Here is a 15,279-nt window from a genome sequence, read left to right on the forward strand (position 1 = left end):
GTCAGGATTAGGCCAGAGGTGGGAGAGATGAGACTCCATTCAATCTGCAGCTGGTGAAACTGCCCCTGTGGAAATCACAGCAGCCAGTACAACTTAGAGCAGCCCTGAGACTGCTCTGACTTACACCAACGGTCATTTTAGCGGGCCAAGAATCAGGGAGGCATAAAGGTGGCTGTGAGGAACATAGCCAGGTTGGGGCAGAAGCCTCCACAAAATGCTGGTGATGGGGGAGAGTGGTGCGTGAGGAGGTTGGAAGGATTAATAGATTTGGCGTGGTATGACAGGACTGTGGGACTGATGATGTCTGGACGGGTGCGGAAGGGGATTGGAAGAGTATGGATCTGATTAAACTTGTGGGGCTGAGCCCATGGAATGGAATCACAGAACATTTAAGGGGGTGTCCTTACAGCAGGGGTGGCCAACCTGTGGCTCCAGAGCCACATGCGGCTCTTCAGAAGTGAATATGCGGCTCCTTGTATAGGTACCGACTCCGGGGCTGGAACTACAGGTGACAACTTTCCAAGGTGCCGGGGGGTACTCACTGCTCAACCCCTGGATCTGCCACAGGCCCTGCCCCCACTCCATCCCTTCCCGCCCCCTCCCCTGAGCCTGCTGTGCCCTTGCTCCTTCCCCTCCCTCCCAGAGCTAGGAATATTCAGCATAACTCTGAGGTCCTATTGTAATTATGCAAAGTGTGGGTCATGAATGGTGGTTTAGAATCTTGATGGCTCCAATTGTCTAGGACAATTGATTGTAGATGGCTCTGTTTACCTGCAAGTCTCCACTGCAAACGTGCAGGCCAGTCATGAAAAAATCCCCTAGTTAACACCTGAGCAGGAACTAACAAGGATTGTACCGGGGAAAGGATTGGGCCCAGACTAGGAAGGAGTCCAGTCTGTGAAAGAAGCTTATTGGAACATCTCTGAGGGTGAGATTTACCTGTAATCAGTTTCTTAATGTATTAGGCTTAGACTTGTGTGTTTTGTTTTATTTTGCTCGGTAACTTACTTTGTTCTGTCTGTTATTACTTTAAACCACTTAAATCCTACTTTTTATACTCAATAAAATCACTTTTGTTTATTAATTAACCCAGAGAAGTGATTAAAGCTGGGGAAGCAAACAGCTGTTCATATTCCTCTATCAGTGTTATAGAGGGCGGACAATTTATGAGTTTACCCTGTGTACGCTTTATACAGAGTAAAATGGATTTATTTGGGGTTTGGATCCCATTGGGAGCTGGACTCGCTAAGCTGTTTTCAGTTAAGGCTGCAGCTCTGGGGACATGGTTCAGACCCTGGGTCTGTGTTGCAGCAGGTTAGCGTATCTGGCTCAACAAGGCAGGGTTCTGAAGTCCCAAGCTGGCAGGGAAAATGGGTTCAGAGGTAGTCTCAGCACATCAGGTGACCATTCCAACGGGGTCTCTGTGACCGAACACGTCACAGAAGGGTTGGGTTACAGTGTGCGTCTTAGTAGAAAAAGGTTTGTTTGAAGATTAAAAGCACTGAGGAAAAAATCAGATAAACTCTAACAGTTTCCTCCTCCACTCGATTGTGGTAGCACCAAGATGCCCCAGTTGAGATTGGGCTAATTCCTGGACAAACACATAGTAGGAGGCAGTCTCTGCCCCAAAGAGTTTACAGTCTAAATGGACCTAACGCACGGTGTGGGGGAGAAGGAAGTCTTACTATCCCCATTGCATGGGTGGGGAACTGAGGTTTGGTGAGAGATGAAGTGACTTGCCCAAGGAGGTCACATACCAGGCTGTGGACAGTCAGGCCTGCTGGGTGGAGCAGGAGCCAGGGAAGCAGATCCAAACCTAAGGTCAGGGCTGGAGTCAGGAACCAGCAGCCATGCTAGGAATCAGAGCTAGAACCAGGAACTAATAGCCAAGCCAACGGTCAGAGTTGGGATCAGAAACCCGGGTCAGAGTGAGGAAGCTGGAACCAGGAGCAAGGTGAAGAGCAAGACAGGGGAACAAAGTAAGAACAGGACTAGGAGCAGGGCTGGAGCAAGACAGGAGCAGAGGAAAAGTGACAGACGCTGGGAGGATCACAGCACAGATGTGAACACACTGAGCAGCCAGAGAGCTGTTGCTGCTGCTGTGCTTAAGAGCCAGCCAGCCAGCGGCCTTTCCTGACCAGTCAGGTGGTACAGTCAATCAGGCATCTTGCTGCAGGCCTGCTGTGCTCATTGGGTTGCCAAGAGATTGCCTCTGCTGCAGGTCCTGATCCCTGGTGCACAGGGATTGAAGCCAGCTCTCCAGAGTTCCAGTCCACGCTTTAACTTCCAAAGCATCCCTTCTCCCAAATTCACTGGGAGCTGGCGATTTTCTCCTCTCTAACGAAAGTGCAAACAATGGCAGGAAGCAGTGGGACACCAGTTCAGTCCCTCATTGACTTCAGCTGGAGCTTTGGGTGCTCAGCATTTCTGAGCATCTGGCCCATGGTGCCTCAGACAGACACCCAAATCACAAGCCCCTTTTGAAAACCGTAGTTTTATCCCTTTCTCTGGTTGCTCTGGACTCCCCTTTGCCAGAGAAATTCCATTAATGCAGCTTCAGGTATAATTATGGGTGAAAAAATGACTGACATCTCTCATTCGGAGTTTCTTTTGTTGTTGTTGCAGAGAGATCAATGACGAGTCCCCACCTGGCACACTGGTGACCCCACCTCCGCCAAGGGCCCAGCATCGCAAACCTCCATCCTTCCTCACAGGTAGGTCCAACTCACCCTCCTAGTACAAAGGAGGAGAGCTGGTGACACAGCCGATCTGAGGATGAAAGGGGGATTGAGTGGGCAGTCACAAATGTGTGTCTGCAACGGAGCCAGCAGCCCCTTTCATGACGACCCAGTCCAGTCCAGTCCAGGACTTATGAGGACCTGGGCCTGGCCCTCCTCTCCCTTACACTGGTGAGCTGGGCACCCAAAATCAGAGGCTGCTTTTCATAGATATTTAGGTCAGAAGGGACCATTATGATCATCTAGTCTGACCTCCTGCACAATGCAGGCCACCGAATTTCATCCACCCACTCCTGCGAAAAACCTCTCACCTACGTCTGTGCTATTGAAGTCCTCAAATCGTGGTTTAAAGACTTCAAGGAGCAGAGAATCCGTTTGAAAATGTCCTGGGTCTGCATTGTGGATGAACTTCAGCCCAGTGCCAAGGGGGCGTGGAAGGCCTCACACGAGCAATGAGCAGGGCCGCCCAGAGGATTCGGGGGCCTGGGGCAAAGCAATTTCGGGGGCCCCTTCCAGAGGTGTAGCCAGGTGGAGCGAACAGGGGGAGCGGACATAAAAAAAGGGTGCCAGCCGCTTGTACTCCCCTGGCGGCGCTCTGGGTCTTTGGCGGCACGTCAGTGGCAGGTCCTTCACTCGCTCCAGCCGCAACGCCGCCGAAGACCCGGAGCGCCACCGGGTGAGTAAAAATTAAAAAGGCGCCAAAAAATGTAAAAGGCGCCACTTGTGCTCAGCGGGAGATCGGCCGCTGCCCCGCTTCCCCCCCCCCAGCTACGCTACTGGCCCCTTCCCTGTCTCAGACCTCAGACTTCAGACATTCTCGTGGGGGCCCCTGCGGTGCCCGGGGCCTGGGGCAAATTGCCCCACTTGCCCCCCGCCCCAGGAGGCTCTGGCACTGGGGAGAATTTTACATGAATACTGGTATGTTCTGCTGTGGGAAAATCCCGGCCTATTGACAAATTATTGTACTGACAAGTGTGTGTGTGTGTGTGTGAATATTTACCAGGGGTGTTTTTATTAACAATTCTCCCTGCTAGTTACATGGCCTCGAGCATGTCTCTAAAGATGTGGAGTAAAAAGTTCAAACATGCCTAAATGACCCAGGTGCCTAATTCCCATAGACTTTCAATGGGAGTGAGGCACCTAACTAAGCACTTTTGGAAATCTCACCCTTAGGAGCCTAGGACTTTAGGTTTCTTAGTATCTAAATCACGTTTGAAAATGGGACTTAAGAGCCTAAGTCACTGACTGACTTAGAAAATTGCACCCATTGAAACTAAAAACCCCATCCTGCTAGTGCAGTTTTAAAGCTTGTATTTTACCTTTAAATCTTCTTTTTCCTGTACAATCACCCGCCTCCCCCAAGGGGTGTTTGCAGTAGACAGGGGCAGTGAAGGGAATTCGTTTTGCACTGTTTTTGATTTGAAACAATGAACAGGGTACACTGATGTGACAATCCAGGGGTGACTAGTATTATTTCCGGTACAGTAAGGTGTAAAGGCCCCAGCCAAAATTAGGATCCCATTGTGCTAGATGCTGTACAAACATTTAGCAAGAGAGACAGTCGCCATTACGTCTAAGTAGAAAAGACAGACACAGGGTGGGAGAACAGCAGTATTATTGTCATCTGCATTTTATAAATGGGCCACTGAGGCACAGAGAGATTAAGTGACATGCCCAAGGTCACACACGGAGTCTGTGTCAGAGCTGGGAACTGAACCCCGATTTTCTGAGCCCCCGTCCAACACTTTAACCACCCTTGCTCTCAGCAATCAGTTGTGAGCATACAGTGGATGTTTCCTCTGCATTCTCATTGCTCCAGCCCAGTTCATCCCAAGTGCTTTGAATATTCTAACCAACTCTCTCCCTTCCTGCTCGCATGCCCGGGCAGATGCTTAGCGCCTGATGACATGGAATTTGCTGTATGGCCCCTTGTTCTGGTAGTCCATCCACAGAGATAATATGTTCATCTCTTGGGGATCAGTCGCTAGTTTGAAGGTGAAGTTCTGTAGCAGTGTGCTAAAGAAGAGGAACAGCTCCATCCGGGCCAGCCCCTCCCCTGGGCACATCCGCTTTCCTGGGAAAGAAAAGGAAGTGAGGTAGACAGACAGAAACAGGCTAAAGGCATGATCCAACACCCACTGAAGTCAATACGAGTCTTTCTCTTGAGTTCAAAAGGCGTGGGTTCCACCAACCTACCCTCTACCCAAATGAACAGCTCAGGGCAAAGCACAACCACATGTTACTTTAATGGCCAAAGGTCTTTCCTCCTATGCTGTGTGAACAATAATTCAGGGCCCCCACAGCTGTTCTTTATCGAAAGATCATTGAAGCCTCACAGACAAACATGAAAACCAGAACTCCGGGCTTCCACACACAGCTCTACCGCTAGTTTGCTGTATAACTGGGCGATGGGAGTATTTATTTATCTATCTTTTGCCATGATCAATGAGAGATTTCTGTGAGATCTGAGCAGAATGGAATCCTGTTACAAGGACAGACTTGGGCAAATCCCCACTTTGGCCAACCTGATCATGCCACCCAAATAATCCCTCCAAATGAAACCAGGAGCATCCCAAATCTGACACTCCCAGAAACAAGGGGAGAGATTTTCAAATGCATCTGAGTGAGGTGCCTAACTCCCATTGACTTTCAATGGGGCTTGTGCCTCTAACTCCCTCAGACACTTCTGAAAATCCCACCCAAAATATCTAATTTGCAAAGACAGAATGAGTTGTGCTCGGCATGGAATGCCAAAACCAGTGACACTTACAAAACTGTGCCCCTTGTGGGATCACTGGGAGCTGGAATTGCACTTGCAGCCTCAGGGTCTAAAAGCATAAGCTGCTGTCTGAGCTAAAAGATTCAGCTCTGTTAGGTAATGTTGTAGTAGCCTCATCAACCTACCTAGATGGTTCTGCCACCACTCAAGGGGAACAGAGCATCCCCCTGAGTATGTGTAGTTTCCATATGCTAAAATCGGCCCTCCCCAAGCATTGCTTATCTGCAGATGAGCAGCATCCAGACAGGTGTGAAATTCTTTCCTCTGAACCACCACATACAGTTATTTGCAATCTGATCCCTATGGCTGAACATCTCAGCGCCAGCTGGAAGTGGCTTTGGGAACATAATTGTCCTACCCTACAGTGGAATGCTCATTACAAGCAAAAAGAAAAGGAGGACTTGTGGCACCTTAGAGACTAACAAATTTATTTGAGCATAAGCTTTCGTGAGCTACAGCTCACTTCATCGGATGCATTCAGTCCACTGAATCCGATGAAGTGAGCTGTAGCTCTCGAAAGCTTATGCTCAGATAAATTTGTTAGTCTCTAAGGTGCCACAAGTCCTCCTTTTCTTTTTGCGAATACAGACTAACACGGCTGCTCCTCTGAAACATTACAAGCAGTGATCATGGTGAAATTCAGCCCTCTGCAAAGGAGCCAACACAAGGATCATGCGCCACTTCAGTCCCATTTAATCCTTCAGAATCGGTGGATAGGCCAGGTTGAAAAGCACTTCCTGGGTATGTCTGCACTGCAGTGTAAGCCTAGGATTAGTAGAACTCGAGTTAGCAGACCCTGGACTTGTTAACCTACGACTTGAGCGTCTACACACATATGTAACCCAAGGTTAGGAATTGCTGAACCCTGGGTCCCAAACTGGGGCTCTACCGTTTCCACTGCATTATGCGGGCCTAAGTCCAACCACCCAGGTCTGAGACTTCCTAGCGCCCTCTCAAAATGTGGCCAAAATGTAGCCCTTTGTTTGAGGTGCAGCATGGTAAAATTTGTCCACCAAACTTGACTGTCCAGAGGACAAAGGAAGTTGGTCATGGGATACTTATGGTGGACTCCCAAAGCACGAATCCAGTGGGGCTGTGTCTACACTGCAGAGCTTGGACCCCGGTCCTGGCTTGACTCAGGCTCAAACCCTGCACTCCTGTGAGGTCTAAGCCCTGGGTTTACGTGAGTTGTGTGTAGACGGAAAGGGGGGTAAGCTTGAGCCTGTGTTTGTACCCTGGGCATATATTGCAGTGTAGAAATACCCTAAGAACTCCCATCCTACTCTCCTTAGCGTATGACTTGATTGCAGAGTTAGCATCGGTGATCGGCACCCAGGTTAGCCTTGCCTGGGTGTGAAAATCCCTACCTGAGTTGCTCGTTCTCACTTGTGCTATGCTCCCCTGTGTGAGTTGCTAGGGTTTTGGGGGCACATCCCATGGTGCTGCAGTGAGCTGAGCTGCTCTGTAATTCTTTCCCAGTAACTTGTGGGTGAGCTTGTCTGTCCTTCCAAACGCACAGGGGAATTGTGGGAAGGCACTGGGGGACCACCAGCACTCTAGTGATTTAACCTGCCTCCTCATTGCAAAGTGGGCAGGTTACCAGCCTGAGTGAAAGCAGCACCAGAGTGCTAGCCTATAAACTGAGCTGGGCCAGCTAGCCGGGGTTGAAAGCATCATTACACTTGAGTGAGCGGGTATCGTGTGTGGACAGGAGAGGGGTTAGGGACAATGCCTGGGGAAGAGCCTGAGTTAACTCTGCAATGAAGACAGACTCAGATGGGCATTTTGCTGTTGACTTTGCTGGGAGCAGGAGTCAGGTCATTGACACATTCTCATTATAGAGCAAAAAGCAGCCAGAGACCTTTGTAAATCCCAGACTTTACCTACAGAGAAAGGCATAAAGGCCTCGTTTGGCCTAAATTTCCCCTTCTCGTCCAAGAAATGACCTGGGTTAAACTCTTCTGGAGTCTCCCAGTACTTTGGGTCTGAGTGCACAGACCTGAACACTGGAATAACAGCTGTGCCCTGTAAAGATATAGGATAGAAGGAGACAGGAAAAGCAGACATTAAATACGGTAATGGATTAACTTGATTATCAGCGGAGAAGCAGCCTGCAGTGGAGACAGCCGGAAAGTCTGGTCATGCACAGACGGTAAATAATCAGTCTGCAAAGGGGCCAAGGCAAGTAACTACTGACGTCCCATTCAGGGAAGGTTTAAGTGGATCTTCGTTGTTGTGTAGCCCCTCTGCACAGGGCTGGCTTGGAGCCAGAGCTGTGTCGCAGGAAATTGAGACCAGGCCAGGAATTATTTATTTTAGATTTATAAAAACCCCAGGAGGTGCCCATGCTAAGCTCAGGATGCTGACCCCTTAAAGATTAATAGACAGGGCTGCCCCACCCACCTGGACACAGGAAAGTCACATGAGCCCAGGCCTGCAGCCCACCCTCACTCCACATGCTTGGGGAACAGATGGGCTTTACGGCATGGCTAGAGGTTCCAGGAGATCAAGGGGGGAGCACATTCCAGCATCACACAGGCTGTCGGTCTAGCAGCTCCCTGCCCTGGGGAGAAAGGCAGGCCCGGCTGGAGCAAGGGGGAGAGGTGAGTTCAGATCATCAGAACCCAAAGCAGGTGGAATCACACTCGCCGCGAACTAGGAGCAGCATCAGTTGCGAGAGTCACCACCCTTTGCTCCACTGTGCTGAAAAGTGCGGCGCTGCCAGAGACTGGGAAAGAGCCAAGACCTTTACAAACAAGCAAACAATTCGGGGGGAGGGGGACGCAGCTCTAGTCCAAGGCTCGCCCTCCCCTGCGAATATCCTGAGGAGTTACAGTATTGCACCTGGGGGATGGTGTAGCCCTGGAACTCTATGCGCCGAGTCACTGCCCGGGGGAAGTTCTCCATCTGCCCGCTCTGGCTGCGCTGCATCTCATGGATCACCGCGTTGGTGTACGGCATCCTCACCCGGTCCTCCATGCCTGGGGCGTGGATCGCCCCCACCACCTTCTCGATCTCCTGCTGGACTCTGGCTGCAAAGGATTAGACTCAGAGCTGTCGCTTTGTAAGGCTGCTGCACTGTCCTCCCCTTGCCTTCACTGTGAGTGAGCTTGGAGATTAAACACAGAGCAGCCTAACAGGAGTGAAAGGCCTGGTTTTAGCCCCTGAGGGTATGTCTACATGGCAGTCAGAGGTGAGATTGCAGCCGGGTAGGCCGGCCCACGCTAGCTTTAATCCAGTTAATACAGCTAAAAATGCAAAGAAGAGGCAGCGGCAGGGGCTTTCCAACCACCCCTGGGTCCATGCTCATGTTGCTAGCCCATGCTGCTGTGTCTTCACTGCTATTTTTAGCCGCACTAACTAGATTAAAACTAGTGTGAGTTTGCCAGCCTGGGCTGCAAGCACCTCCGATTGTAGTGCAGAGACATTCCCGAACAGGCACCAGGAAACGCAGAGCCCTGGTTCAGCCTCTGTCTGGTTAGCCTGTCCCCTGGTAGCCACGTATTGCGGAGCATGCCATGGGCACCCACCCCAACTCAGTCAGTTTATCCTGCTCAGGCAGGGTGTGAAGAGAGACGGGTGAACTGCGACTAGACCCTGTACAGTACCTGGACCGTCCCGTCGTGTGTGTGGGTGTGTGTTTGACGGGTCTGATCCAGCAAAGATCTGTGCACAAGCCCCTCAAGGCACAGTGGCCCTTGGGCAGTGTTGAAGAGGACCTACTGTTCTGTTCTTATCTCATAGGGCACTTCAGCTGAGCACACTCAGAGGGAGAGAATCTGAATCAGTCCTCTTGCTGCATCATGGCTTAAAGCCACTGAAGAGGAACCCCCCCCCCAACCCCCCAGTTCTTTGTACCTTGAATTTGTGGGAACTTTGCCATCACCAGGAGGAAGAACAACAGGGTATTGGCCGTGCTCACTGTCCCAGCGCCAAAGAGGTCAAACACTGCCATGAGCAGGTTTTCACTGCTGAATACATCCCCTGACGTGCTCGTTCCCTGGAAACAGATAGAGGGGTGGGTTGGTGGATTTAAAGAAAGTGACAGCTGTAAAATCATCCCCAGGCTGTACAGCATGCCTGCAACGGGAGTTTGGTTCCCATCCAGAGCTCTAGGCAGTGAAGACAGGGGTTCATTTGGTTGTGAACAGCAGCTTTGTTGGATTCTGGCATGCCTTGGGATTCGCCTCGCCCTCAGCACTACCTGGAGTCCTCAGCGTTTCATAGCCCTGAGCCGCATCCACCTCCCCAGATAGTTCTAGAAAATACACAGGTCACTTAGCTCGCGAGGAGCAACTTCTGTCTTAGGATCACAAAGTGCTTTGGGAATGGCAGCTAAGCCTCACCATGAGCCTGGGGCATAGGAATTATTCCTGACATTTTACAGAATAAGAAACAGCAGGAAAGTGAATTTCCCAAGGTCTCACAGGCAGTCAGTGGCCGAGATGAGAAGAGAACCCATGATCACCTAAGTCCCAGCTTTAGCTGCTAGACCAAGATGCTGCTTAGGTAAGCCTCAGAGCCGGCCAGTCTCATAGCAGAGCCCTTGATTGGCAGCCTGCTATTGCTCTAGCACCCAGTCTCAGTTTACTGGCTGAGCTGGAGATACGAGGCCAGGCTGGGATTCTCGTGTCCCTGTCATCTATTAATCCCTAACGTGCTGATCAGCCAGCACTTAGGTCTGAATGCAATGTTATACACACCCATTGAATGGGGTCCCTTCTTGCTACTGTCATTAGAGTTAGAAATAGCCCCAAGGCATTCAGGCCCTGCTGTACCTTCTCTGACTTGATAAGGAAACAGTCAATGTAGTCCCGGGGACAGCTTGGATCCAGGTTCCGCTTGTGAGAGTCAATCCTTTTTCGGATGAAGTTCTTCAGCTTCTCACTTTCAGTGAAGACCTTGTTGTGTGGTCCCGGCAGGTAACACATGATGCCAGGAAAGGTGTTGTACACCTGGGAATAAGAGATGTGATAGGGCTGTTCTGAGATCGTGGGTGCACCTCTCTCATCCCCCCGACCCCCAAGATGTGGTGGCAGGGCTTGATCATTTCTCTCACATGTGGAGTCACATGTGGTTCCAGCCCTGATCCATGGGTGACAACACCTCAGTCCGACCGGCCACACCTTGGACAGCTGCGTTTCGAAAAGTGGCCAGTAAAAATGAAGGCCCCATCAAACTCAGTGGCCACTTTGGAAGATTTTGGCCTGGGACTGCACAGGGCCAGCTGATGCACAGCAGGGCTGGAAGTGGGAAAATGCTCTTCATGGCCCTGATTCAGGGCACCACTGAAGCATGTGCATTGAAGAGGGTTGCTTCCCTGAATCAGGGCCTAGGTGTCTGATCCAAAACTCTTGAAGTCAGTGAGTCTCTCCATTAACTGCAGAAGGCTTTGGATCAGTCCAGCTGCTATTGATGGTAAGGAGAGTTTTTCCACTGCCTTCCCTTTGAACTGAACGGGGAGATGTATCAGAATGGGGAGGCGCCCCACAGGCTCAGAGGGAAGGCGCCCCACGGGGTCAGAGGGAAGGCGCCCCATGGGCTCAGAGGGGAGGTGCTGATACATACCCGTGCGAAGGGAGACATGAAATAATAGGAGTAGTTCCCCATCATGCCCAACAGCTCCAGAAAGGCCTTGTCTTCGTAGCTGAAACGACTCCCAAAGACAACAGCGCAAACCACGTTAGAAACAGCGTGCCTGATTCTGGACATGGGATCGAACGCCTCACCTGCGGCATCCATGGAGGCAAGGGAGAGCACAACGAATAGAGTCAAATGCAACATGCATCTCTGGTTTGTTCACAGCCGAGTTCCTCCCCGCCCCGTAAACATAATGTGCTTCTTTCCCATCACTGCAATTAGCCCCAGGATGGAACCCTTTTAATCTAAAAAATACTGAGATAAAGAGTCGCCGTCCAGGGAAAGGTCCAATGACTCACTCACCTCCCTGGCCCCATTCACCCCTACCTGCAGGGTGAGACTGAGAAGGGGCACAGATCTCCTACCCCCTCCACACCTCAGGATCTTTAGGAGTGCCCGATAAATACCTCACCCATAATTTTCTGAGCTTGGGGTCCAGAAGGCTTCCTCGCCTTTGCTGGCATCTAGGAGGTCCCTTTCTCACCTCTGGATCTTCACAGAAAACCTGCTTTGTCTTTCTGTTTCTTCTAGTGGGGAGGAAGGATGGAACCCATTCACCTATCCATTACAGCCCAGCACGTAGCATATTTAGCTATATAACTCTTCTGTTTTTATTTGTGCTGTAAATTTCTAAGCTCTCTTCCTCTGTGGAGAGCTCAGCCGCCATTTTTGTTCTCAGAACTCAGTGCAGATTGTTAAAGGAGACGCACATACTGTGCTCTCACTCTCTCTCTCTCTCTAATGGAGACACTACGCTTTTGATCTCTCTTATTTTAGATTAAGGGAGCACCCAAACTAAAGATCATTCTGGATGAAAGTATCAGTTTGCTCTATGGATGTGGAAAAACACATCATCCAGTGGAACCTAGGAACACTCTGCAGGGTCCTCACGGTTCCTAGCCCTTTAGGTGGAAGTGCATTCAGGGGCTGGGACTCAGAGTGAAATGTTTCAGAGTAGCAGCCGTGTTAGTCTGTATCCGCAAAAAGAAAAGGAGTACTTGTGGCACCTTAGAGACTAAGCTTATTTTCTAGAGTGAAATGTGTTATTCTCACAGCTGTCGCCTTGTGAAATTTAGCTTCGGATTTTTTTCCCTTTTGCAGTGAACCGTTCTATGAGAGTTACCCAATATCAACCCGATTTGTGGGCAAAAGCTACAGGGTCCATCCCCAGTCTCTCCCGCAATAACTGTGCTGGGTGCATTTGTGATACCCTGTCTACATCCAGGCTCAGTGATGCACTAACTATTTGACAGAAGCAGGTCATCAGGAAGGAAGGGAGGGATGCTAAGGCTCAGGTCCTCAAAGGTATTTAGGAGTTTAAACAGGAGTTAGTCTCCTAAGTAGCTTGGAGGATCTGGGCCCAAAAGCTTGGCTTAGAGCCCTGGAATCTTTCCATTGATTCCAAAGGGCTTTCCAGCAGGCCCTTAATCATTTAAGATAAGGCTGTAGGTCCCTGTTCCTATAAAGATCTCTCCCATTTACGTATATGAGTTGCTTCTTGAGACAACAAGGCTATTCTGTATCTTCTATTTGTATCAGCACATTAAAATGAACAGGGTTCAAATTACCTTCCATGTCTGCCACTGCCTCCACCAAATACTGAGCCTCCTCCTGCACCCGCTGCGCCATTGTCTTCTTCCCCATCCCAAAATCCCGCAGCGTAGCGATTGTGAACCTGCGGAGCTCTCTCTGTTTCTTCTCACTGCCAGTGATGAGCCCTAAAAAGATGCAGTTAAAAATCTATCATTTGACTGCCAAAACCCACAGCAGGTTACTAGAGACAAAGAGTCCAGAAATTCTGGAAAATTAACTATGGACAGCATATCATTCAGCCAGTAGATGTCTCTAGGGTGTGCTATACAAAATTCCAGACAGGATGTGGTCCCTGGTAAACAAGGGTGACAAAGCTGGAACTCAACCTGTGTGGAAGTCTGTTTGTTTGAGTCTATAGTTGTTAGCTGATTTATTTAATAAATACCTCCAGTTTAAGATGGCTATGATTCTATGTAACGTGCCAGAATCTACATATAGTGAAAGCAGCTTCCTTTGTGAAAAATTGTTGAGGTTAACAAAATTGTTCACATTTTTTATTTAAAATAGTTATGGAAATTTTTCATTTACGGAAAACCTGGTGAAAAAACACCATGAAAAGTTGTGAAAAAGACCATTTCAAGCCCAACAGAATGAAATCAACTCCTGTAAACTTTCTTAGAATGGATTTTTTTGACTAGCTCTCCTTTGGCCCTTGCAAAAGTGGTGGGGTAATGCCACACCCTTGGGGACTGCTGTTTTCTGTAGGTATGCATTTGGTCCTCATTACCCTGTTATCTGAACATTTCACAATCTTCAATGTATTTATCCTCCTAACACCCTTGTGAGGCAGGGCAGTGCTATTATCCCCATTGTACAGGTGGGGAACTGAGGCACAGAGAGACTAAGTGAGTCGCCCAAGGGTGCATAAGAAGTCTGTGTCAGAGCAACGAATTGACCCCACATCTTCCAAGGTGCAGGCAAGTCCCCTAACCACTAGACCAGCCTTTCTTGTCTAGGGCTTTCATCCACTCTCTTCTCAGACCTCTGCAGTCAGGGACTTCACCACAAAGCCAAGGCGCAATAAAATAACCTAGAAGAGGAGAGACCCAAACACCCACCGTATCCGTCTGTCACTCTCTCATGAATGGCAATGGCGGCACGTCCACCAAATTCCTCGGCGTGACCCACAAAAGCGTCTCTCACCGCCTCGTACCCACAGAGCACCACAGCCGGTTTTGGTCCAAGCCAGATGGTGAACACTGGGCCATACTTCTTGCGGAGCTGGGGGCAGAGGTGCAGAGAGGGCTCAGTTAATCAGCTAAACTGAAATCGCTGACGCTCTCTACAAGAGCCATAAAGCGGAGATAAAGGTGGGATTTCGAATACTGGGGAAGATCAGTGACAAACAACTGGGCACAGATAGATGGAGAACTAAGGCCTACATTTGAGAGTGTACCTAGCCTTTGGAACAACTTACCAAGGGCATCCCAAGGCCAGGAATGTGAGACTAGCCTGCAAGGAAGTCCCTTACCTTCTGGTAGGATTTGTGTAGGGGCAGAATATCTTTCTGCCACAGGTTGCCCAGAAGGAACCACGGGGCTGGTCCTGGAGGGAGCTGGCCTCGTTTCTGGTTGTTTTTCCAAAGCATGAAGCATATGATGGAGAGGATTAAAAAGAGACTCAGGATCCCAGCCACTCCAGCATCCATCCTTGTCTGTCACCTCCCGCACAGAAGGGCAGCAAAGGAACTGTTTTCGCTTGCCAGAAAGGCTGGATGAAATGCTGCACTCCACTGATGAGTAGAGAGGTGCCCAGATCTGCTCTCCAGCTTCTCTATATATAGCACCCTCTTCCTAGGCATCTCTGTCCCCACCAGAGGTTACTGTGTCTACAGGAGGTTACTTAATGTCATTTTTTATCACATCTTGGTCTCTGACCCTTTATCTCCCCTTCTAAGGGTCAGTGACACAGAGATGCTGTTGTCTCATGTGTGTGACTAATTGAACACTTCCGCACTGGAACGGACACCAGCAGGAACCGTTTGTTCAAAAAGGTTTCCCAATTGCTGCTATGCAGAACAAGATGTCTCTAACCGAGAGAGCATGGAGATAAACATGCCCCCCACCTCCGGCCCCGTCTCTTGGTTTGTTGGTTTTTCCGTTTGCTCTGCTTTGTGTATAGTCAGTTTCATCACGTCCCCTGTATTATCAGCAAGGCCCCAACCCTGCCAAAAGGACCGTGTGGGCTGTCTTGACTAGGAATCTGCAGTAGTGCAAGGAATTGCCTATACTTATTCCATTGCAGGATCAGAGCCTTAGTTAGGCATTGCCCTCTTGTTTTTATGAATCTCTGGCACAGTCATAGGGGAGAGAAAGCCATTTGTCAAAATAGGAAAATGAGATTGTTAAGCCACAACAGTTAGTAGAGTGGTCAGGGGCTGGGGCCACACCTGAAACTGCTTGGAGCCCATTCCTTGAAATTAACTAGATTTGGTGTTGCTCCTAGAGCTGGTCAGGAGTTTTCCATCACATTGCGGGATTTTATATATATATGGAAAAAGTAGATTGCGAAAAATCAACATTTTTCCAT

At 49.6% G+C, this 15,279-nt stretch overlaps 1 protein-coding gene across 1 annotated transcript; it reads right to left on the minus strand.

The window, feature by feature from the left end:
- Positions 1–4,412: 4,412 nt before the first annotated feature.
- On the minus strand, positions 4,413–14,435 carry LOC102931882 (cytochrome P450 2C5). Its single transcript, XM_037914105.2, has 9 exons — positions 14,222–14,435; positions 13,809–13,971; positions 12,726–12,875; positions 11,086–11,246; positions 10,296–10,472; positions 9,376–9,517; positions 8,362–8,549; positions 7,401–7,542; positions 4,413–4,812 (listed from the first exon to the last, which is right to left on the minus strand). The coding sequence occupies exons 1-9, from the start codon at positions 14,396–14,398 to the stop codon at positions 4,631–4,633; spliced, it is 1,482 nt and encodes a 493-aa protein (XP_037770033.1). The 5' UTR covers positions 14,399–14,435; the 3' UTR covers positions 4,413–4,630.
- Between the last annotated feature and the right edge of the window lie 844 nt (positions 14,436–15,279).

This window comes from Chelonia mydas, chromosome 14 (genome assembly GCF_015237465.2).
Source record: "Chelonia mydas isolate rCheMyd1 chromosome 14, rCheMyd1.pri.v2, whole genome shotgun sequence".
NCBI classification, from domain to species: domain Eukaryota; kingdom Metazoa; phylum Chordata; order Testudines; family Cheloniidae; genus Chelonia; species Chelonia mydas.

Bases quoted from the DNA above. Each gene is read 5' to 3' on its own strand.
- LOC102931882 (XM_037914105.2), bottom strand. From the start codon at position 14,398: ATGGATGCTGGAGTGGCTGGGATCCTGAGTCTCTTTTTAATCCTCTCC. The intron at 10,473-11,085 runs GTATGTATCAGC...TCTTATTCCCAG, and splicing joins TCATGTCTCCCTTCGCACGG to GTGTACAACACCTTTCCTGG. The intron at 4,813-7,400 runs GTAAAGTCTGGG...TTTCTTTCCCAG, and splicing joins CTTTATGCCTTTCTCTGTAG to GAAAGCGGATGTGCCCAGGG.